This window comes from Sciurus vulgaris (genome assembly GCF_902686455.1).
Source record: "Sciurus vulgaris genome assembly, chromosome: 10".
NCBI lineage: Eukaryota > Metazoa > Chordata > Mammalia > Rodentia > Sciuridae > Sciurus > Sciurus vulgaris.
This window is the reverse complement of record NC_136470.1, coordinates 117,655,474-117,679,035: the sequence shown is the minus strand read 5'-3', so window position 1 is coordinate 117,679,035 and position 23,562 is coordinate 117,655,474. Positions and strand designations below refer to the sequence as shown.

The 23,562-nt window shown below is 41.9% G+C and overlaps 1 protein-coding gene across 3 annotated transcripts in view; it reads right to left on the bottom strand.

The window, feature by feature from the left end:
* Positions 1-23,228, bottom strand: part of LOC306638137 (collagen alpha-4(VI) chain-like) — a 157,080-nt gene extending 133,852 nt beyond the window's left edge. Inside the window, exons 1-3 of one of the 3 annotated variants that reach the window (XM_079101269.1) lie at positions 9,030-10,498; positions 6,881-7,014; positions 5,573-5,674 (exon numbers count right to left, since the gene is read on the bottom strand). In XM_079101269.1, the coding sequence (XP_078957395.1) occupies positions 5,573-5,664 (92 nt within the window). In that variant the 5' untranslated portion in view covers positions 5,665-5,674; positions 6,881-7,014; positions 9,030-10,498. Of the gene's footprint in view, positions 1-5,572; positions 5,675-6,880; positions 7,015-9,029; positions 10,499-16,517; positions 21,113-21,205 lie in introns of those variants that run through there. The other 2 variants (XM_079101271.1, XM_079101270.1) reach the window with 2 other exon arrangements.
* Between the last annotated feature and the right edge of the window lie 334 nt (positions 23,229-23,562).

Sequence of the window (23,562 nt, the reverse complement as noted above, 5' to 3'; positions counted from 1 at the left end):
AAGTGAAGAGAAAGTTTGAGCAAGTGTGTGTGTAACTAATTTGGTTACAAGTATGTGAGACAATCAGTTAAAACTATTTAAGGTTTTTCCTAAGGTAAAATACTAATGTTCTGATATAAATCAAAGTCTAATCTATATGGTAAAATAACAGGGTAAAATGACAAGGATTTGAAACGCTAATTTACTCTTAACTTTGTGTCTATTAAGTTTTATTCTTTAAAACAATTAGTCTTAAAGATTGGGGTGTATACAATTGTGGTTGAACAACTGTTGTAGAGTGTTGTGCTGTGTTGCAGAGTCTACATTTTTCTTTAAAAGCTAAATTTGGTAAGAAAAAAGTGTCAAGGTAATTGTAAAATGGTCACTCGTTGAATATTAAATGTGTTCATATTTTCCAGGTATACAAGTTTTTAAAGCAGGGAATTTATCAAGCGCTGCTATTCTCCAGAATAAACTTGTCTGTAATGGTAATCTTAAACTTAAGGGGTACATTTTATTGGGGATTTATTTTTATCACTTAATATTCTATTATGGGACCTATTATCAATAAGATATAAATAAAATTGGTTACTTATTTCACTGAGATAAAAATTTAAATGTAAATGTATTTCTAAGAGGTAGTAACAGCCTGATTTGTTTAAAGGTTCATATAATAGAAGGTGAAAGCATTTTGCCACACAAAAGGAAAGTTAAAAGCTCTCTCAGCCTTTCTTTGATTCATGTTTTAGATATAATGTTAAATTGTGTTAATTATAAAGTTTATATAGACTCAGGAAACAGTATATGTAAACTATTTAATGATATTTAAGGAAGAAGCAAAGATCAACATCAGAATTAGAACACTTAAGATCTGTAAAGAGTCACGCCTTACCTGAGATAAGGCTGTGCTTTCCACTTTACTGCATGTTAGAGTGACTCCAAAATAAGTCAGACTTCAGCTTATTTAAAGTTATAGTCAAAAGATTGGTTTTTGTTGTAAAAGTACTATGATCTCAAATTGGGGATATAATGTGGTTCTCAGTCAAAATTCAAGATAGTTATTATACAAGCTGAATATGTTTTTACTCTTGCTAATTTCATTTTGTAAAACTGTTGCTTGTTACTGTTTTGCAGAAGTAGCTGCTTCCAGAACATACAACCTAGGTAACTTGTGATAATAAGCCATCACCTATAGAACAGATAGTGGTAACTTCCAGTACTAATACAGACTCCAGTTAGATAAAAGGGTAAATAACTGTAAAGCTATGGACATTAAAGTTAAAGCCCAGTACTCTTACTTTATGACTGGTGAGACTGGCTTGCTGGATAATTAAGATCAAACTTAGAGATTGGAGTTAAATACAGAGGTCAAGAAAATTCCATGTTTGGGTCTTGCCCTCAACGTCAGCCTGAACCCAGGGAATAAGAGGACTTCTCTAAGGAGCGTTGCAACTCTGGGTCACACAACCTCCTGATCAAGGAGATTGTTGAGACTAGAGGATGAAAAATCACTCAGTGCATCTGCTGCAGAGGAAAGTCATGGAAAAAGGGAGACATCCCTGACGCTTTCAAGGAAAGCCATGTCATCAGGAGACCCTGCCTAATCAAAGTCACTGGTGGAGCTAAGGAGCCGCTCTTAAGTTCTCTATGAGTAACCCCTGTGGGAACTCAGCTGACTCTTTAACAAGATAGGAACCAGGTCAATTTGACCAGCTTCATCTTGAACACCCAGCAAAACAGTTAAAACCCAAAATATAGCCATTCTTGGGCATTTAAAGGAAATAATAGTTAAATGTAACTTAAGATGTACACTTGTATTAGCCCACTAGAATAAAGACTGGAAGCTACAAATGAAAAAGAGATTCTTCAGCAAGTGTGCCTTATAACTATTAAGAGAAACTGCCAGAGTCAGAAGTTTTTAGTCAGTTTAAGACCTTCTTAAGCTACACAGGTAGACTTAATCTATGTTTGCTAATATGATTACCTAGCCCTAAGTAACAGAAGTATAGAGATCTCTACTAAACACAGGTTATATCAATAAAGGGATATTTTACAAAAATCAGATGACATTAAGTAGCTTAACTATATTTTCTGGGAACATCTATGACATTAAGAGTTAAATGTTGTGTTTAGATTCCTGGTAACCTGGACAATGTTAAAGTCCCCAAATGAAGGCCTTGTCCTCTCCAGCCTTTGTTAGGCCTAGTTATGGGAACAATTTCTCAGTTCTTCCACCTCCTGGTGAAAGATTGACTTCTGTCATTTTCATGATACTCAGTGGCATGTTTCAGATGCTGCAACATTTACTTTGTACTAATCTCCTTTCAGTACTCATGTCTTTTTGTTCTTCTCTCATAGAAGCACCCACCCCCAGATGACTTTACAACATGCTCTTCCCCAACCAGACTTCTACCTTGGACCCCTCGATTGACCCGATTTTTAAAAAAGGAACTCCAAGCTGCTTGCCCCACGCCACCCACTTCCAGCTTGAAGAAGCCAGAGCGGTCATCGACCTTCTTCCCCAGCAGCATGGAGTTCCTAAGATTAGAGGGGGGAATGAAGCCAGAATTAAGAACAGGTAGTTAGTGTAGAAATAGGGGATTGGGTCAAATCGAGGAAATGAAGGCCATGAAATCGCCTAGTTACCTTCATCAGGGAAAGAGTAAGTGCTGTACAGGTATTAATGCTCAGGCAACAATATCAGTCCCTCCGCCAAGAAAATAACTTGGGAGAAAAGTATATAGAAACAGAAGTTCCATAAGATACTGATTTATAAAATTCTAAGATTAGAATTAGTTAAAAGAAGAAGAGGGGAATGAAGGAGTTAAAATTTAAGTGCCCATAATTAAAGCACAGAATCTGTAGTCTAGCAAATGAACTTAGGAAAAGAAACAAAGAGGGACAGGCTTGAGGCCTGAACATACCTTAACAAGCCTAAAATAAGACTGCCAAAACATCAAAATCTAACTGGCCATGGAGGATAAACAATCTCCACAAGGCCGTGGACCATCTGGTGTCGCCCACTTTCCCCCTTCTTCCCTTTTCTTTAAGGTTAACTTGACCGCCTGCTAACCAAAATAAACTGCCCTACCACATTGCTGGAATGTCAATTTGCACGTACTACTTGCTGATGTAATCAATGTAGTCATGTGCCCGCTTATGTTTGAATCAGCCAATTATGTGTACCCATGCTAAACTCCCTAACTTTTCCTATATAAACCCCTGACTTCTGAGCCTCGTGGTCAACTCCTCTATCTCCTGCGTGAGATACGTGTTGGCCCGGAGCTCCGTTATTAAAGTGCCTCGTGCTTTTGCATCAAGCCGGTCTCTCGTGCTTCCTGGAGCGCGCCATCCTGAGACTCGAGTAAGGGTCTTCCTTTTGGGGGGTCCTACAGGACCAGAATTCATTCTGCTGGGCATGGTTACAGTCCAAGGACACGGACTCAGTGCGCCCTCTGCTGTCCACTTGTGCACTCCTGGGGTTGCAGCCTCACTGAGCAATTTTGTTGTTTTCAAATTTGGGGAAAGCCAGTTCCTTTGTTAAAGAAAAACCTTAGATACAGGGATGTGGAGGCAGGTGATTTATTTGGAAAATGATCCCAGGAAGCAGGGAGAATGAGATAGGGGAGAGAAAATGTCACCATGAAGCTGTGGCACTGAGATTGCTGCTTTGAGCAATGTGGGCTTGATCCCATGGCACCTCCAAAGAAGCAAATGAAACATGTCCCAGAATGATCCAGAGGCTGAGACAGCTATCCACTGACTCCTATTCCCATTAATTGTGGGTTGCACCTAAAGACATCAGTTTCAGGGCAAGTTTACTAGAAGACCCAGTAGACTCCCCTAGCATTGTGGAAAGCTCTAGGTTAGCAAAAGGAAGGCACAGGGCACAAACTTAGAGTGTGGCAGGTTGTCAGGATAAGGTGGTCTGGGCTCTGCAGCTGCAGGTGGAGGTGACTCAGGGCATGTGGTATGAGGCATCAACCATGCCTGCTTCTGCCAGTAAGAGCCGATTGAAGACCTGTCCTGTTCCAAATTTCCAGACTCACAGGTTCAGGCCCATTTCACAGGCCCACAGTTTGAGTACCTTACCAACCTTACACCACAGAAGTAGTAAAAAAGACTAAAACTGTATCTCCTCCTGCCTGGCATGGTACAATATTCCTTCGACCCCCAACCTCACTCATGACAGAAGTACACTGAGCTCTCCTCTTTGTTCTTATCTTTTTAAAAAGTTCTCCCTTAAAGCAGTGTGGAGATTCCTTAGAAAACTTGGAATGGACCTACCATTTGACCCAGCTATCCCACTCCTCGGCCTATACCCAAAGGACTTAAAATCAGCAAACTACAGAGATACAGCCACATCAATGTTCATAGCTGCTCAATTCACAATAGCCAGACTATGGAACCAACCTAGATGCCCTTCAATTGATGAATGGATAAAGAAACTGTGGTATATATATACAATGGAATATTACTCAGCTATAAAGAATAATAAAATTATGGCATTTGCAGGCAAATGGATGAAATTGGAGAATATCATGTTAAGTGAGATAAGCCAATCTCAAAAATCCAAAAGAGGAATGATCTCACTGATAAGCGGATGATGACACTTAATGGGGGTGGGAGGGGGACAAGAATGGAGGAAGGAGGGACTGTATAGAGGGAAAAGAGAGGTGGGAGGGGTGGGGGGGAAGGAAAAAAATAACGGAATGAATCAAACATCATTACTCTATGTAAATATATGAATATGCAAATGGTATGCTGTTACTCCATGTACAAACTGAAACAACATGTATCCCATTTGTTTACAATAAAAATAAATTTTAAAAAATCCTTGTGAAAGTCTTACCCAGGAAAAACTAAATGTCATTAACAGATTGATTTTAAATTCTAGCAAATAAAAATCTCATTATTCCTAAAAAAAAAAAAAAAAAAAAAAAAAAAAAGTTCTCCCTTGTCAGGCACAATGGTGCACACCTGTGATTCAGCTACTTGGGAGTCTAGAGAAGGAAGATTACAAGTTCTAGGTCAACCTGAGCAACTTAGTGAGATCCAGTCTCAAAGAATCAGAAGGGCTGGAGACAACTCAGTGATAAAGCATCCCTGGGTTCAATCCCTAGTACTAAGGTGGGGGAAGCTCCCCCTACCTGGTTTATTTTTTGCTGCGCCCCCTAGTCATGCTCAGAGGCAGTGCTTATGACCTGTGGTCCGGCACAGGAGCTCCTGGTTCCACCGTTTCTGAGGTGTGTGACCTTGAACTCATCACCTAGTCTCTCTGACTGAGGTTCTTCAGCTGTAAAATGAGATAATCATAGTACTTAATTAAGAACGCTGATTGAAAAGCAAATGAGTTAACATTTATTAAGCACTTAAAAGGTTGCCCTGTACTTGGAAAACACATAAGAAATTCATTTAGAACCCATACAACAAATATTTATGGAGTTCCTGCTTTGTATTAGGCATCCAAGTTCTGAATATTTAGGAGCAAATATATAAAGTCCTTTCTTTTTCCTAGACCAGCGTTTTCCCAGTCTGAGTGTGCCTCAGAATTACCTAAGGCCTTATTAAAACTTAGGTTAATGGTTCCCACCTCCAGGGCTTCTGATTCCTTAGGTCTGGAGTGGGATTTGTATCAAGTTCCCAGGTGATATTGATGCTGCTGGTCCAGGGGCCACACTTCATGAATCATTATCTATGAATGAAGAAAATGTTGAATATACACACAATGGAATACTTTTCAGCCCCCACCTCCACCTCGAAAAGAAGAGAACCCTAACATTTGTGACAATGTATATAGAATTGGAGGACATTATGCTAAGTGAAATAAACCAGGCACAGGAAAACAAAAACTGTATGTCCTCACTTATATGTGGAATCTAAGACATTCAAACCTGCAGCATTGGAGGGTAGAATGTGGTTACAGGGCTGAAGGTGATGGGAATGGGGAGATGATGGTCAACAGTTACAAAATCTCAATTAGGAAGAATATTTTCTTTTAGTTCTGTTGCACAATGTGGTAGATAAAGTTAATAATACACTATTGAGCATTTCAAAATTTCTAAGAAAATGTTTCAAATGTTCTCATAAAAAAAAAAAACATTAAGTATTTGAGATGATGGATATGTTAACTAGGTTGATTTAATTATTCCACATTGTATTCATAAATTCTAAGATCATTCTGTGGCTCATACATTTATACAATTATAAATTGTCAATTTACAATTAATTACACTTCTATTCCAGATCAGGAAGAGCGAAGACAAATAAGCTCAGCACATGTCAGATGGCAATTAGTGATGTGAAGAAAAAGGGCCCAGCAAGGGGGGGGGGGGGAACATATCCGTTGGGGACAGGGAAGATTTCTCTGATAAGGTAGTATTTGAGGACCTGCCTGAAGTCGGGGCATTGTGAAGGGAGAGTTCAAGGCAAAGGAAAAGTGAGTACAGTTAATCCTTTCTGTGGCTGGGAACTCAGCTGTGTTGCTGCCCATGGGCTTTCCAGGTTAGTGGTCTCTGATGAGACTTTTTTATAGTGGCTGCTTTCCATTAAGCAAGCATCTCAAGGGAACCAGGTGGAAGCTAATGGCCTCTTCTGGTTCAACCTCAGAAATTGTATAGCTGCCAGGTGTGGTCGCATTCGCCTGTAATCCCTGCAGCTCAGGAAGCTGAGGCAGGAGGATCTCGAACTCAAAGCCAACCTCAGCAACTTGGTGAGACCCTAAATAAAATATTGAGAAGGGCTGGAGGTGTTGCTCAGTGGTTAAGTGCCCCTGGGTTCAATCCTGATTACCAAAAGAAAAAGAAAAAGAAAAAGAAAAAAGAAAGAAATCATATTGCATCACTCAAAGCCATTATATGCCAACATCCTCAGATTCCCTGGGAAGGAACATAGATCCCACCTCTCATTGGAAGATGTGCCAAAGAATTTGCAGACATGTTGTAAACTTCCATAAAGAAGCTGTCATTTGCCCTTTTTCATAAAGCATCTGCCTGACTCTTGCCCATCTTTCAGGAAAGTAAATTGGTATAATCCCTATGGGGGCCAACAGAAAATATTTTGTCAAAATTTCAAATGCACATACTCTCATTAGACCAAGCAACTCTATTCTGGGAATTTATCCTACAGATATGGTCAACCCATCGCTACAATCATCTTCAACGCCCTGGGATTGTTATAAAGATAGAGGGTCAGCATTTCCACTAAGAAAAGACAGAGGCATCTTCTCAATTTAAGAAGACTAAAAAAATATTAAGTATATTAGAAAATTCTGTTATTACTTGCCCTCCACCGTGCCCAGCATGCTATCTGCTTTGCATTCATTGTTTCTAATTCTTTCTACAATCTTCGAAGGTTAATGGTTTCTATTTCTCTGGAGGTTTGGATAAATGTGACTTCCTATGGCCACACAGCTGGTAAGTCAGTTCTGTCCAATTCTATACCTTGATCTTTAGCTCACAGAAGCAAAACTAGGTCTTAAAATCCCATGCTTTCATTTGACAATCTCTAGTCGTCTGCATTTCCAAACCACTGTCTAACACAAGATTTCATTACAAGTTGTTTCCTGTCAGAAGTAAAATGTAAAGATGATTCCTTACATGTCTTTGAAGGAGAAAGACTATGAGATTAACGTTTGCACTGAACATTTCCTTAGAAGTGGAAATTACTCCTAGAGTCTGTGAGTAGAACAAGCATAAGTTCGTGTATCTTGTTAAGAAATTCTCAGAAATTGAATCTCAGCACAGTTATTTCTCATCTCTACTCTTGCCACTATTGTTAAAGGACAGCTGGAATATTTGAGAAGAATGAAAGATAATACTGATCAGGAATGGCTTTCATCCCCCAAAATGCTGGCGAGTAGAGATAAGCAAAAATATTTTATCTTAGAAAGTCAGCTAATATCCTAGCCACTCCCTGATTCTGCATAAGTGCTGCTGCAGGGAGTTGTCCACAGAAGGGCTGCCCTGACCCAGTTGTCGTGTCCCCAACCCAGTTCCCAGAGCAGGGGAATAGGTTGCCAAGATACCAAGGAAAACACCCAGAGATGGTGTGGGAGTCATGGGAAGTGAGAAATGCTTACAGGGAAGTTCCAGTGGTGATGGGCTAAACAGATAGCACCTCCATCCTTCACTGTGTTTGCCAAGCACTGCCTCCTCTCCCTCACAGTGTTTGAAAAGTCCATTGGCAGCTGGCTAGAGGGACTAGATCCTTCTCTCAGTGCCTCAGTTCTGCTGTTAGGCTGCAGGAGTGGTGACATCGTCAGCATTGACTGGCTCAGTTTGTATGACCAGCATCCTAAGAGCAATTACCCTGGCAAAAAGCAGCTTTCTATGGATAATCTCTGCTTTCTCTAGTTCCCAGCACACATAAGAGAAAGACAGAGACCTTCAGGATGACATATATCTGGACATTCCAGCCCAGGCTTGCTCTCATTGTTCCCTTAACTTGGCTAGTTTTGGGGGATAAGAAAGGGAGCATTCAGGGACATGACAATTAACTGTCCCCCTTTTCTTTAAGGACAGTATACCAGTACTATACACACTTATGCACACTCATACAAACATGTGCATGTCCGCATGATTTTTATCTGAAATTTACCCCTACTTTTCTCACCAAAATGTTCCATCATAGCAGTCTTTCCTTGTTTCTTAAGCTAAATGAATCTCTCACCTGCTCATTTATTATAGCTCCATGCTGTTCACTGAATCAAAGTCAAACACCTTCTATGAATAAATGAACAAGTACTAAGAAGAAAATTGTTATGAAGTATCATTCACTTTTTCAACTTCTTTTTTTCCTCTCTGCTTTACTTAGTCCAATCTCTGGCACTTCTTTGTAAACCAATCCACTCCCCTTACCATGCTTTTTGGGTGTTCTTCTTCTCCATTATGTTCTCTTCGCTCTCCTTCACTGTTCCTGATCTACCTATCCTTCTGGGCCTAAATCAAATCCAGCTCTTCAAAGAACCCTTGTGTTAGCTGGCTTTTCATTATTGCAACAAAAACATGAGATAATCAACTTTTAAGGAGAAAAGATTTATTTTGGCTTACCATTTTCAGAGGTTTCATTCTACGGCCTGTTGCTTCTGGGCCTTTGGCAAGGCAGTATGTCATGGCGGAGAGCATGTGGAAAAGCAAACCTGTTCATCTCATGGTGATTGAAAGGCAAAAGGGCAGGAAGAAAAAGGGTGGTTTCTTCATGTACCCTTCAAGGGCTGCTATGAAGAGGCTCAGGTCCAGGAAGTAGGGTTTGGGCTCCCGTAGTTGAAAGAAGATTCGAGGCACAGTTGGGATAGTATACGTGCTTTATTCAGAGGCAGAAGCAGCCCCTAGCCAGCCCCATGAGCCATTCCCATAGGCCTTTTTTATATGCAAGCCAGACAAAGAAGACACATGGCCAACAGGTTACATAAGTGAGCATGTGCTCACAAGCAAATGTTTATGACCTTGAGTACATCATGGAATCAGAGTGTTCAAGACCTTGGCTACATTTTAAAACAGCCTGCCAGAAGCCTCAGCAAGGGAACCTAACTATAGCCATTTAGGGCCTGCCCTACAAGGGCATAACCCCAGTCACCTAATTTCCTTCTACTAGTCCTACTCCTAAGAGTTCCACCACCTCCCATGACTAGGGACCAAGCCTTTAACACGTGTGCCTTTGGAAGACACTTATCCAAATGATAGGAACCCTCTAGTTGTGTTCCTGCATGTTATACTTCTCCTCTCCTCAATGGCCTGTGGTATTTAGGAGCTTCATAGCGCAACTTAATATTTGATTGCTTGGGACTAGTAATTCTAAAGTATCAGTGTGCTTCATAATCACCTGGAGACTTTAAACAGATTGCTTGTATCCATTCTGAGTTTCTGATTCAGTACATTCAAGATGGGGCATGAGAAATTGCATTTCTAACAAGTTGCAGGTGATGCTGATTCTGCTGGTCTAGCTCCTATGGTATGAGAAGGATACTGCAGAGGAAGGAGCAGACTGCATGCAAGCTATTTAGATCTGGATAAGGTACGTTTTTGTGCCTCAATTTCTTCATCTGTGAGAAAATTGTTCCCAAAAACTATTTTACTGAAGAGCTGGAATGATGTATTTTCAAGTTTAGTACAGTTCCTAGTACATCATAGAAGTTTAATATATGTAGCTATTATTCCTAGAAGAAAGACAAAATTTCCTGGGAATCACACATATTATAAAGGTAACACCCAGACCTATGGCTTCACAAAGCTCTAGACTATAGGTTTATTGGCAGACTGACCTCTTTTGCCAGGGAAGGCCTGGAAGAAAGCTATCCTACTCACCACTTACTGAAGCCTTAATCTGGGAAGGGCAAATGAGGATAACATTTCCCATGCTTATCAGACCCCTTCCAATGCTAACCAGCTGCAACCGATTCAACTTTCAGTTCAGAATTGCTAAGTTTACCAACTGGTGATTCTGTAGAAATATTACTTTTACTTTATTGTAAGTTCTAATAACTGTAACAAAAGGCAAAATATCCTATAGTTTTCCCCAAATTGTCTTACCTTGGCTCTTCGTAGGAAAAAAAAAAAAAAAAAGTGAATGACAGGCAAAAAAAAAAATCTTAAGAAAACCCTAGGGAATAATTAATAATAGCAAAACCAGTGTTAGCTACTTTTGTTGGCAAGAATATGTGAAAAGGACAGAACTAATGGAATCAACTTCTGTGCAGACTACTCCCATCAGAAGAAAGGAAGCAGAGTCAGGCACTGTGGCTACAGGCTTGTAAATCTAATAACTTGTGAGGCTGGGGCAGGAGGATCACAAGTTCAAGGTCAGCCTCAGCAACTTAGTGAGACCCTGTCTCAAAAATTTTAAAAACCTGGGGATATAGCTCAGTGGCAAAGTGCCCCTGGATTTAATCAACTGTACTGAAAAATTAAAAAAAAAAAAATTACAAGGGTGCTAGATGTAGTGCCACACACCTATAATTCCAATGATTTAGGAGACTAAAGTGGGAGGATCTCAAGTTCAAGGCCAGCCTGAGCAACTTATCCAGACCCTGTCTAAACATAAAAATAAAAAGGGCTGGGCATGTCGTTCGTGATAGAGAGTCCATGGGTTCAATCCCTAGTACCACAAAAAAGGAGGGAAAAGCAGGAGGAAAGCAGGACTGCAGAAGAGTTGGCATCCAGTTTGGTCAGACCCTCCATTATTAACCCTAGCATGCACAGAAATACGGGCTTCCTCTGGTTCCACAGAGCCAGTGTTCGGCCAATTCACTGTTTCAGCAGCTGCATTTTGGGGCCTGGGCTTTTTCCCAGGACCTCCTTCTAGAACCAAGAAACATTACTGGAGCTAACAGAGCAGAAACCAAAACCAGGAATTCTGTTATATCCTCCAAAGCCCTCACCCCACTGTTTCTTCTGCCAATTCAGACTCAGGTCACATGCCTTTTGGTAGACTTAGCTTCTGATACACAGCACCTAGGGCATGACAGGCACTCAAGAAATCTTAATTTGGTCAATCAAGTCATTTAACAAGTACCTGTTGAAAGGACTTTCTGTTATGACAAACTGCAACCTGTGATGGCCAGGGTCAGCTCAGGCAGCTGTTTGGTCATTAGAAATCAGTGTGTATGTACACATCAGATTTGCCTGACTACGTTGCTTTTCTCCACACCTCTGTCCATCAGGGTTTGATCAGAGAAGAGGGACCACCAGGATATATATAAAAAAACATAGGCTTTATTAAAGGGATTTGAACTTACACAATAGTGAGAACCGGTTAAACCTTTAATGTAAAAGTGTAGTCTCTGAATCTGGTGCTGGGGACAGGCCAGCAGTGGCTGGCCATGGAAGAGGAAAGATGGATGTGAAGTGGGAGAGAGAGGGACAAGCTGGGCCATATGAGACTGAGCTGGAACCCATGAGGACAGATGGCACCAGATCATCTCCCACCACCTCCCAGTCTTCCGTGATACAAGCGACCCACAGGTGAAGCTGGTACCCTTTGTTGTAGAGGCAAACACATACCAAGGCCAGGAGTTAGAGAAGCCAGAGAAAGAGATTCAGCAGAAACAAAGGGGCTGTGGACTCTGCTGCTGCCTACTGTATGCTATGCAGGCAAGGGAATTCTGAAGAATATACTCCCAACTTGGATGAGTTGATCCAATACAAATTACAATATCAGGGCAGCTAAAATTCCTCCAGCTGTGTGGCCATTTGTGAGGACTGTCATGAGGGCAAGTGACCTTCCTCACTCTAACTCAGAGAGATTCTAAGTATGAGAATCAGGAGGACAATCTGGTGATCAGTCCTGGCTCACTGATAATTTTGAAAACAGATGCTAAGGAGAAGAGGAACTGGGCTCAAATGCCAACCTTGTAAATGTTGGCACACATAACTCTATTCAGAGGATTTTAATACCATTTAGGTATGTAAGCCAGTTAAGGATATATTCCTGATGAGCTAGCCCTTCAGAGCAAGATGAGGAATATAATCTAGAAAGGAAATTTAGAGTTAGAGGTAAAACTGCATAAAAATGTCCTGGTGTTATGTCAATAATGCACATTCCCAGTGAGGCTGACACAGCAGGTCTGGGAAGAAGCCCAGGAATCTGCATCCCAACCAAATAAAGAGATTCTCATGCAGGTGGGCCCTGTGCACACTTAAAAAAAAAAAAAAAAAAAAAGCTTCCTCAGAGTTGTGGCTCACTGGCAGAGCATTTGCCTAACGCTTGTGGGGCACTGTGCTCGTACCCAAGCACCACATAAAATTAAATAAACAAAATAAAGGTATTGTGTTCATCTGCAATTAAAAATTTTTTTTTTAAAAAAACTTCCTCTAGAGGCCCACACAGCGGAGATACACTCAAACCTACCCTGTCTGCAAAAGCTGCAAAAACAACTGTAGGTTATTTTAATTGAAAGGTCATCAGAAAGCATCTTTATAGAAAGACAGCAGTGGAAAATAAAAATATGCTATTTACTTCAGCATGATGTTCTAAAGATTATTTTAGAATTCCATTTATTAAGGGTTCTTAAGTGTTACTTGCTCTTTTAATAAAGAGTTTGATGGCTGCCAAAATGCAACCTCCATTCGGTTGTATCAGCCCACACGTTTGCAGTCTCATAGCAGCTGAAGGTGTGCTAGTGCCACCTAGAGGCCATCATGAGCACACGCTGGGGGCAAAGCCAAGGCATCTAGAGTGCATGGGAGGCCAGACAGGAGCAGCCATCACAGCAAGAAACTGAACTTTGGTAATAGCTATTGGCTTGTTTTTTTTCTTTTCAGTCATAAATAAAAAATGAGACTCTCTGTGGGCCCTTCCATGACTGCTTGAGAGATTAAAAAGAAGAGGGGAGTTTGGAATTTGATAGATGTGGTTTAAATCCCTTCTCCATCATCTAAAAGCCATGTGTATAGGACACCTCTTGGCTCTCCAGCTTCACGCAGGTGTGAAGTGACAGCAATGCTCCTCAGCTCCCTGGGTACCTGTCAACTTCTGACCCCAGGACTCTCTAAGACAGGAGATACTTGCAACCACTGGGAGAACCTATTATTCATTCCCACTCCTAACTGTACACCCCTGTAGTAAGGTAAACCACAGGGACCCAGAGCCCACAACAAATTTGTCACCTAGTATCTCAGACAGACAGTTCTGAGGAACATCCTACCCAGCTCCTCAGAAGACTCCAGGAGAAAGAAGGGGGAAGCCCTCTTGCCCACAGTGATGCCAGTTCAAAAAAGTCACCCATGAATTAATTTTTCCTCTCTCCATTTGTGTTCCCTGAGATCACTTGCCAAAGTAAACTACTGCATCCAAGCCTGTGTGTCATGCTCTGCCTTCTCAGAGAAGCAGGCTAAGACGCAGTATCACCTGAGGCATTATTCATTCATCCTCTCTAGACTTAGTTTTCTTAGCTGCAGTATGTTCCTCCCAGGGATATTATAAAAATTAAGTGAACCACTGTATAAAAATCACTTTTCACAGTGCCTAATCCATAACAGGACCCCCTTTTCTGGACTCTTCGCTTCCTGGTAGGGGCCATTTCTTTATTAAGCTGGCCCATCATCACCAGCATCATATTCAGCACTATCATTACCAACCATCATCATCATCACCACTACCATCACCAAGACCATCATCAATACCACATTCCCCACCTCCTTCACCATAACCATTACCATGACCACCCCGTCACAACTACTATCATCTTCAATGTCACACCTGCTATCACTTCCCCTACCTCCACTGCCATATTCACAACAGTCCAACTACATCCATACCAGCCATCATACCAACCTCACACCACCTCACCCACGGCTACAACCACCACCTCTACTACCATCTCCACCATCCCCACCTACTCCACCACCTTCTTCAACAATACCTCCATCACCATCGCCATCACCATCTCCTCCACCACCACTATTCTTACCTCCATCACCTTTATCAACATCCTTACCTCCTCCACCACATCACTACCTCCACCACCACCTCTACCACCATCACCACCTTCATCACTACCACCTCCACCAGCTACCTGCATCATCACTATCATCACCTTTACACCACCACTACCTCACTCCAGTATGTCACTGGACAGAATTATTCTGGTCAGGTCTAATTGATCCTTTTTAGTTGGAAAAAATATTAGACATGTTTCACTATGTTATATCTGCCTCAGCAAAATGTAAATATTAGCTAGTGTCAACTTTTTCCAACTATTTCCGATATTAGTCAAAAAGTTTTGGCTAATTAAAATCCTGCAATAGAGCCAGGCATGGTGGTGCATGCCTATAATCCCAGCAACTCAGGAGGCTGTGGAAGAAGGATCTTGAGATGGAGGCCAACTTAGGCAACTTAGGCCCTAAGTAACTTAGCAAGACCCTTATCAAAATATTAAAAGGGCTGAGAGAGTAGCTTAGTAGTAAAGTGCCCCTGGGTTCAATCTCCAGTACCAAAAAATAAATAAAATAAAATCCTGCAATGGGGTTGTCATTTCTCTATAACATATACCTGTATTGCCAATTCAGAGTCAAGGGACTCTGAGAAACATCATCTCCATACCCAGCAGTGACCATTCAGTACACAGGAAGAGGTTCAGGTTTCCTTATGGCCTGTCAAAGGTGGCCCTCAGAGTGTCACCCAAGACTTGACCCCTCCCTCTTCTCTTCCCAACCTGTCTGTCCACCATGACCCAACTCTGGAGCCATGCTGGCCTCAGATCTCCTTCCAATCAGAGGAATACTTGTAGGTCCTGAGGGCAGGAATAACTGCTCCCATTTCACAGATGAGAAGATTTGCTGTGAGCACACACACACACTGCTGGTCAGACAGTGCTGGCAGCTGAATCCTCCATCCCTGCCTGGGACCCTCCTGGTTCCACAGTACTTCCTGGTTGGCCTTCAAAGCAGGCAGCTGGGCCTGGGGATAAACAGGGAGGGCCATGGGGAGGAATCCTAGAATAGGGAGCAGGTGGTGGGGCAGCAGGTGCAGGATAATGGGGCCACCAGGCAAGGCCCAGAGAGCAGGTGCTGCCCATGGAGGGGGTAAGGTTGTCATTGTATGCCCAGTCTCCTAGGCCCAGGGTAGGAGGGGGATTCCTGTGAGCCCTGGGCCACACTGGCTCATACTCAGATCTCGTCAGGATGCCTGGGCTCAGGCATACAGCCAGGCCTCTCCCCTGAGTCCCAGCAACCCTGCCAGGTTGCTATGACAACCAGCACTTTCATCTCTGTCCCTTTGTCTGGTCATGGTCCAGCTTTTGTGACCAACCATAATTGGGGGTTGAGGGGAAGGGGGCCTTGCCTCAGCTGGGGTTGAGTTGTGACTCCAAGGCAAAGGGCTGGAGGATAAGTTAAAGAAAACTGAAGATGCAAAAGTATCAGCCTTTCCTGGACAGTGACCCACTGAAGCCTCCTCTCTGGCCACATTATCAGAGCTGGGTCTGCAGCCTAGGAGTGACCTGAGCCCCAGGCACTCATGTCCCATCTTTGGGCCTCATTTTCCCATCTGTGAATGGAGCTGTGGACCACCTCCTCTCCTTTGGTGCACTATGGTTCTGGGAGGCAAAAGAACACGGGCCTAAGAAGAATCTGTTAACTTCCTTGTATAACTGGAAAAACTGAGGCTCTAGGCCCCAACCTAGATCACACTCACAGGAGAAAGTGGCAGAGTCAAATATATTGGGAGTCCAGGGCCTCAAAGTAGCAGGCAACCAAATTGGGCCCACATTTGTCATAAACCCTGACATCCCCCAAAGGGAAAAAAGTCTGGCCACTATAACTTGGCAGGGTTGCAAGACCCATTCCCCATCTAACTTAGTCCCCACTAGTGTGACTTTGGGCAAGTCCCTTTTCCTCTCAGAGCCCCAGAGTATAAAAAAATGGGGGTGTGTAGAAACAATCAACCTCCTTAGCTCAGCTGGGGTGAGAAAAAGTGAAGCCTACTCTGTATATATCTTCTGCTCTCCCAGCTGCTCCCCAGCCCCCTAGATTACTTAGCACCCCCACCCCATGGCTGCCCTGCATCATTGCTCTAGGCTTCTGCCCCTGTGACTTCCTTACCTGTGGTAATCTCCTTGGACAAGAACCCAGAGGTCCACATTCCTCAGGAGTTGGAAAGGATGATGAGCAAAATCCCTTTCTGCACCATTTGAGCCTTTTGCCATTTGAAACTTGACACTGTTAAGCAGATGCAATAATTGTTAGAACTTGTGCCCAGTTTTGCGTGTGTGCCTGTGGTGCCTTTGGGTACGTGTGTTCCTGTGCTTGTGTACATAAAGCAGAGAAGGAAAGCTCCATGCCTGTTCCATGTTCTGGCCAATAGCTCACTTGGGCATGTTCTGGATAAAGGATCTGAGTTTAGTTACCTACTATGTCTAAGAAAGACATGATTTTCTGTTATGTGGATCCAGGAAACAGCATTGGGCAAAATTTAATTCAAACTTGCCAAGGTAAACTGTCCCAGAACCCTCCAGAATAGCTTTGGCAGGGCTGCCTGTGACCTCTTTGTCATTTAGATTTTGGTTTTTTTAACAGGGATATCTCCTGCACTTAACCTTATTGAGTTCATGGAGCCATCTTACGGACTTTCCTGGTGAATTCAGTTTTGGTTCTGCATGCTTAGTTTAATATGTTCGTTCAATCAGCATGCTTAATTTAAAAACATGTAGAGGCTTTTAGCTTTTTTTTTCCTCCAAACTCATTTTGTTACTGAAAGCTCCATCCTTCTCCCCAGTGCCGATCCAATAACAATGACAAGATTTTGAGAAAAAAGAAAAAGACTATGACTTTGCTGACAAAGGAGAAGCACAGGAGACTCCATGGTTCTGACCATCAGGGAGCTTTTAAAGAAGCTCTTCAAAGACTGCATTCCAGGAGGGTCATTCCAGGTGTTGAAATTCACTGTTAATTTGGGAGATAGTCGCTTCCTAGATCTTCTGGTGATATCTCCTTCCTGTAGTGGGTGTGTGCTAAAGGACAGATAAGCCTGTTTTAGGATGGGAAAAGGTAATCTTGTTCCCCACACCCCATGTTAAAGGGAGAAGAGGAAAAGATAAAAATATGTCCCTTTTAAAATAAGCAGTGAGGGCTATATTCAAAAGATGAAGTGGACCACTGTTACATTTCCCCACTGTCAATTTCTCCATTCCATTTCTATGGAAAAAAAATGGGTGATGACATCTCCAAGCTGCTTCCTATTGAGAGAGGGCAAAGTTGGGGAAAGTGACTCAAAGTTCTCGTTCTCTATCAGGTGGGACATGGACAGTAAGGCAGCATCAGGGCAGTCCAGAGGTCCATGGTGGCGACTGGCAGATTACTGGACAAGGCATATATAAGGCAAGGATCATGCTAAGACAACAATAAACAAGACAGAAAAATATTACTTTTTTGTAAACAATTATACAATAGCAATTATTATTTTAGCCAGTCTCTGAAACGCAGGATAAATTTGTGACTCTAGAGCCCTTTATGATATTTAAATATGAGACACTCCCATATAATAACCCTTTCTTTACAGCCTCCGGTTTTACTTATATTTGGTAGGGCTGACACAAGTGTACCTCTTAGGTTACATTTTTTAAAAACATTTCTTTCAAATGTCCACGTATGGCTGTGCTTTGGCTACAGTCTCCTGCCAAGTGTTTAAGACCAAGTTGGTCAGAATGGACCTTGTTCCTATCTACTGTTAAAGAGTCAGCTGAGGGCTAAGGTTGTGGCTCAGTGGTAGAGCACTTGCCTACCATGTGTGAGGCATTGGTTTCAATCCTCAGCACCACATAAAAACAAATAAATAAAATAAAGGCATTGCGTCCATCTACAACTAAAAAAAAAAAAAAATTAAAAAAAAAAAAAGTCAGCTGAAATCCCTTAGAAATTACTCTTGGGAACATGTGTGAAGTCTTTGACTTCTTTTGTCTTCCTCTACCAATTGTGCCATCTGCTAGAATGGGTCAGGGTCTTGTTACCATGTGTGGCTTCCCTTGGAGCATTAGGACCCTTTCCCTCTCCAATGACCCAACCCCCACTTTGCAGAATGTGCACTGATTGGCTTTCTGTTCTCTAAAGTCCCTTGATATCCCTGATCAGCAGATCGGGTGACTCACGAGAGTTACAGGGCCCAGAGAAGGGTCCTGTAGTTACCTGGATCCTGGCTAACCCTAGAGGGCAAGGGCCAAATATTGGCTACTTTTCTCTTTGGCCCTTTTGCTTCCTTGACTTTAGTCTCCAAGTTTCTGGTTTTAAAATCCATCAGACCAGTTTCACCAGTCTTTAAGTAGAAGTAAAGGGCTTTAATTTTACAGTTACCCCTTCCATTTAATTGGGGTTAGTATTAGCACTGGAAGTCAGCCTTATATCTTCTCTGTCCTTTAGATGATGACTTATTATCTCAAATTAACTCAGGTTTTTTTCTATTAGAAGGAGTACCTCTGCAAAACACTAACAGGCAACAGTTATAAAGTTTACAAGGAAAATACAAAATGAAATTAACAATAGCAAAAACACATTTAGTTTGTATAACAGCTATGATCCAAAAACATAATTTTCATAATTCCAAACCTTGCTTACTTATATATTACACCCCTGGTTATTTTGAGATCACAGTGATTTTTTTTTTTTTTTTTTTTTTGGAGGGGGATACCAGAGATTGAACTCGGGGGCACTCAACCCCTGAGTCACATCCCCATCCCTATTACGTATTTTATTTAGAGACAGGGTCTCACTAAGTTGCTCAGGGCCCCCACTAAGTTGCTGAGGCTGGCTTTGAACTTGTGATCCTTCTGCCTCAGACTCCCCAGCCACTGGGATTACAGGCATGCACCACCATGCCTGGCTGATCACAGTGATCTTTCCAACAAAAATTTATCCTTTAAACATAACTTTAAATAAGCTTAAGTCTAGCCTACTTTGGAATCATCCTAACATGAAATAAGGTGAGAGGCAAAGTATTAACTCAGGTGACATGGAGCTCTTGACAAATCTTAGGTGTTTTATTTCTGAAGCTGATCTTTCCCTCTTTCTTAAATATCATTTTAAAAGTTCTCATATACTGTTTACTGAGTCTACATGAATGTCATTTAACACAATACAACATTACATCTGAAACATGAATCAAACAAAAGAGGGCTCCTAACCCCTTTTTATGGGACAATGGCAAAATGTTTCACAATGTTAACCTTTAAACATATCGTTTAAATTTCAAACATACATTTAAATTTCAACCCCAAAGTAAAACAAAACATTTTATACACACACACACACATACACATACACACACACACACACACACACATATACACTTATGATTACAGGTTACCTTTACCCAGTTACAGAACATTAAATGACATAAACAAATCCCCAATTAAATTTGCTAATTCTATATAAGTCTAAAACAGGTTACCATTACAGACAACTTTCATTTAGAGAACACAAGCTTGGTAAAGTGCTCTCTTAAGCTTTATATTTTAAAACTTGTATACCAGAAGAACATGAATATATTCAATATACAGAGAAGCTACTAACAGGTAGCGTCACAATTACACAAATGTCCTTATATTAACTAGGCTTAACTTTCACAGCAAAATTTAGAATCCACAGATAATTACAGCTTTGCAGAGTTTAGCAGTACTAGTAATAATTAAAGATAGCCTTACATCTCTTACACATTTAGGGAACAGTATTAATGGTCAGAAATAGACTTAGTCAAAGCAGAAAAATATAAACCAGTTTTTTCAAATGGCAGTATGGCCCTTTTATGCCAGAAATAATGTAAAAAAGAGAGCACTTATTGATTAAACCTACATGCACTTTCATTTTTATAAACTTTTACAGAACATTTAGATAAGGCTCAAACATATTCAGTTTCAGATGTATACATAGTTGTAGTCACATATATTTAAGTTATTCATGCAAAACCAAGTCTGGTTAACATTTTAAGTCATCTGTTTCTCTGACAAAGAAAAATCCTAAAAGCAATAGACATCACACTTTAATAAATACTTTATAGCTCTCAACTCTTGCACAAATTAGCACTCATCAGTGTGAGGTTTTTTTAACAGGCAGAATAGGCATATTGTAGCATATCTGGCAAAGCTGACACAATTCCTGTTTTAAACATGTGTCCAGAATAGAACAGATCCCCATTAATGCCTCTCTCTTAAGAGTTATTTTTCCCCCCAGGGCAAGTCATTTCCTCCTTAAACAAAATCATGGTTAAGATAACACTGATCACCTTTCTCTGGGTCCCTCTGGTCCAAATGGCCTTACTTTTAGTAGACCTCCAGCAGAGCAGGCTGCTTCCTTTTCCTGGGAGGCATTGCAAATGAAGTTGTTGCTTTTGGGGTGAGAATGTTATCTACACATTTAATTTACAAAACAACCTTTATCTTAGGAGAGGGATCAGTATAATCTAGCATATACAAAAAACTGTGACCTAATCTCCACCCCCCCCCACACACACACACAATTTGCATTCAAGGGGTTGGAGCACAGGATATTGTTCTTGACCAGTCTCCCTTACCATCATTACAGTGCCATCAACTTTAAGTGTTAAGCTTTAAAGGAGTTCTCCACTATCAATTGTACCCAAAGATTTTACTCCTTCCCTTCCTTCCCCTCCCCTCCCCTTCCCTTCCCTCTTTCTCTCTCTCTCTCTCTCTCTAAATCTAAATATATATATCTCCTGGATATATATATATCCAGGAACTCTGTCCAATGATGGTCACAATGACCATACAGAGACTGTTAGGGACCTCTCTGCAGAAATCAGCAGGTCCAAGACAGGTGCCTGCATACATCGGGACTCTGGGAGGTGTGGGCAACAGGAAAGGCTGCACCCAGAAGTGTCCCCTGGCCAAATGGTGCATCCTGTCAGATCTTAAAAGGGGACACTATTTTGTCCCCAGATTATAATTTAATATTACTAGAACCCATTTCCATCTTCTTTGTGACTGGCAGCTTTTACCCCCCCACACACACACCCCATAAGATAGGCTGGTTAATCATCAGACAGTGAGGGTAAAGGGCCCCAATTAAGGTTTGTTGTTGTAGGTGTTGTTGTTTTCAAATGTAAAGGTCAGCCTGTGAGGTTTAGCATTTTAGTCCACTACTTTGTTCCAGAGCAGCAGAAAAATGAAAATGGAGGTGGACCTAAATGGAAGTTACAAAGAAAATCCAAACTCCAAGACTAAAAGCACACAGCCAAGGGGCTGGGTTGTGGCTCAGTGGTAGAGCCCTTGCCTAGCATGTGTGCAGCACTAGGTTTGATTCTCCGCACCACATATAAATAAATGAATGAAATAAACGTCCATCAACATCTAAAAAAATATTAAAAGAAAAAGAAAAAGAAAGTCATGGGCCAAGCCTTGGTACCCTCCCAACACCTGTACAATACAGATTCCAAATTAGCCCCAAGCTTTTTAATGTCTGTTCAGCATGGACTCTGATCAATGTTTTTATCCAGAAGCCATAAGTCCCCAGATGGTACACTCAAGTTGAAAACTTTCTGCCAGTCTCCCCCTCACATCCTGGGGATTTCATCTTTTTTTCCTCTCATTCAAAACAAATTTTCTTTCTTTCATTTTTGTCTTCTGCCACCATCCATGGATTTCATTCTTTGAACCCAAAAGACAAGAACCCAAAAAGCAATCAGTGAGGCTACGGCCCACATAGATTTCATTTAGCAGAAATGGCAAACTGAGCCCGACTCTCAAACTCTTGATTTTATTCCCATGGGTAAAGAGTGGCTGGAAGGCAGGGTAGAGGCCAGGTCTACCCTGCCAGGAAAGCCAGACAGCTTTCCTGGGATTTTTTTTCTTATCCTTTAGCCCAGGGCTGGTATCCCTGAACCCAGAGCAGGATGATCTGCAGCTGCCTGGGGCCAGGCTGAGAAGCAGTCCTGGGACTGTCAGCACTCAGCACTCACTGGTGTCCTGCTATCCCCACACATTAGAGGCAGCACCCTTTAACACTCTCAACTTAGTTTTTGACTGCTCAGACTCCTTATTATGCAATTGCATAGATGCCTACACATACAAAATTTCTTTCACTTATTTTATCTCTGATAGTTCAACTCCAACTGCAAGACTGTACAATTCAGAAAGCTATTCAAAGGCAGGATTGTTACAGTAAAACATCATCTTCTTCTTAGATAGGTTTATATCCATAGGTGGCCTATTCAGTCAAGATCTTTCCATCTTTCCCAAGAAACAATCTATAGGATCAACACAGTATTGTCCATATATTAAAGGGCTGGTAACAAACAAAAAAACAGAGACAGAGAGGATCCCCAACCATGGCCGAGAGACGGGAAGCTTTAAAATAGACCAGAGGGGGAAATCCCCACCAAGTTCCCAACTCCTGCTTAACCGTGATGTGTACACCAGAGGCATCACAGAAGTCCCCATGAAGAGGAACCAGACGTTCCCTCAATAATAACCAGATATGTAGAATCAAGGGACTCAGGATGAGCTTATCAAATGGTGAAGGTGTTGCAACTTTGCTGCATTCAGTTTCCTTTTTCTCAAAGTAGACCAAGATGGAGCAATCCATACAGGGCAGGGAAGGAAGGCAGGCAGGAGTTCCCCGAAGCAAAGGGGGCTTCCGGCAGCTGTTGGGACAGTCCCTCAGTCCCTCCTGAGGCAAATTCACCCATATTCTAACTCTTCAGGAGTCAGTTTTCAACAAGTTCATCTCACATCCTCAGCATGGAAGTGGGGTTGCTTGGAGAGCCAGGCCTGCCCAAGAAAGCTCCAGCAGGAGCTATTTTTGGGTCCCTTTGTGGGACCCAGCGGGAGCTATTCTTGGGTCCAATTTTGTTACTGAAAGCTCAGTCCTTGTCCCTGATGCCAATCCAATAACGTGGACAAGGTTTTGAGAAAAAGTTAAAAGAAGGTTTATGGCCTTGCTAGCAAAGGAGCACAGAGGACTTCAGTCCCAGAGGCTGTGGTTCTGCCCAATTGGGAAAACAAAGGGCTTTGCCCCAGGTGTGCCCTGAGGTTGCTAATTTGGGAGGTAGTCACTTCCTAGATCTTCTGGTGACAGATATCTCCTTTCTGTGATGGATGTGCACTAAAAGACAGATAACTTGGTCTAGGATGGGAAAAGGTAA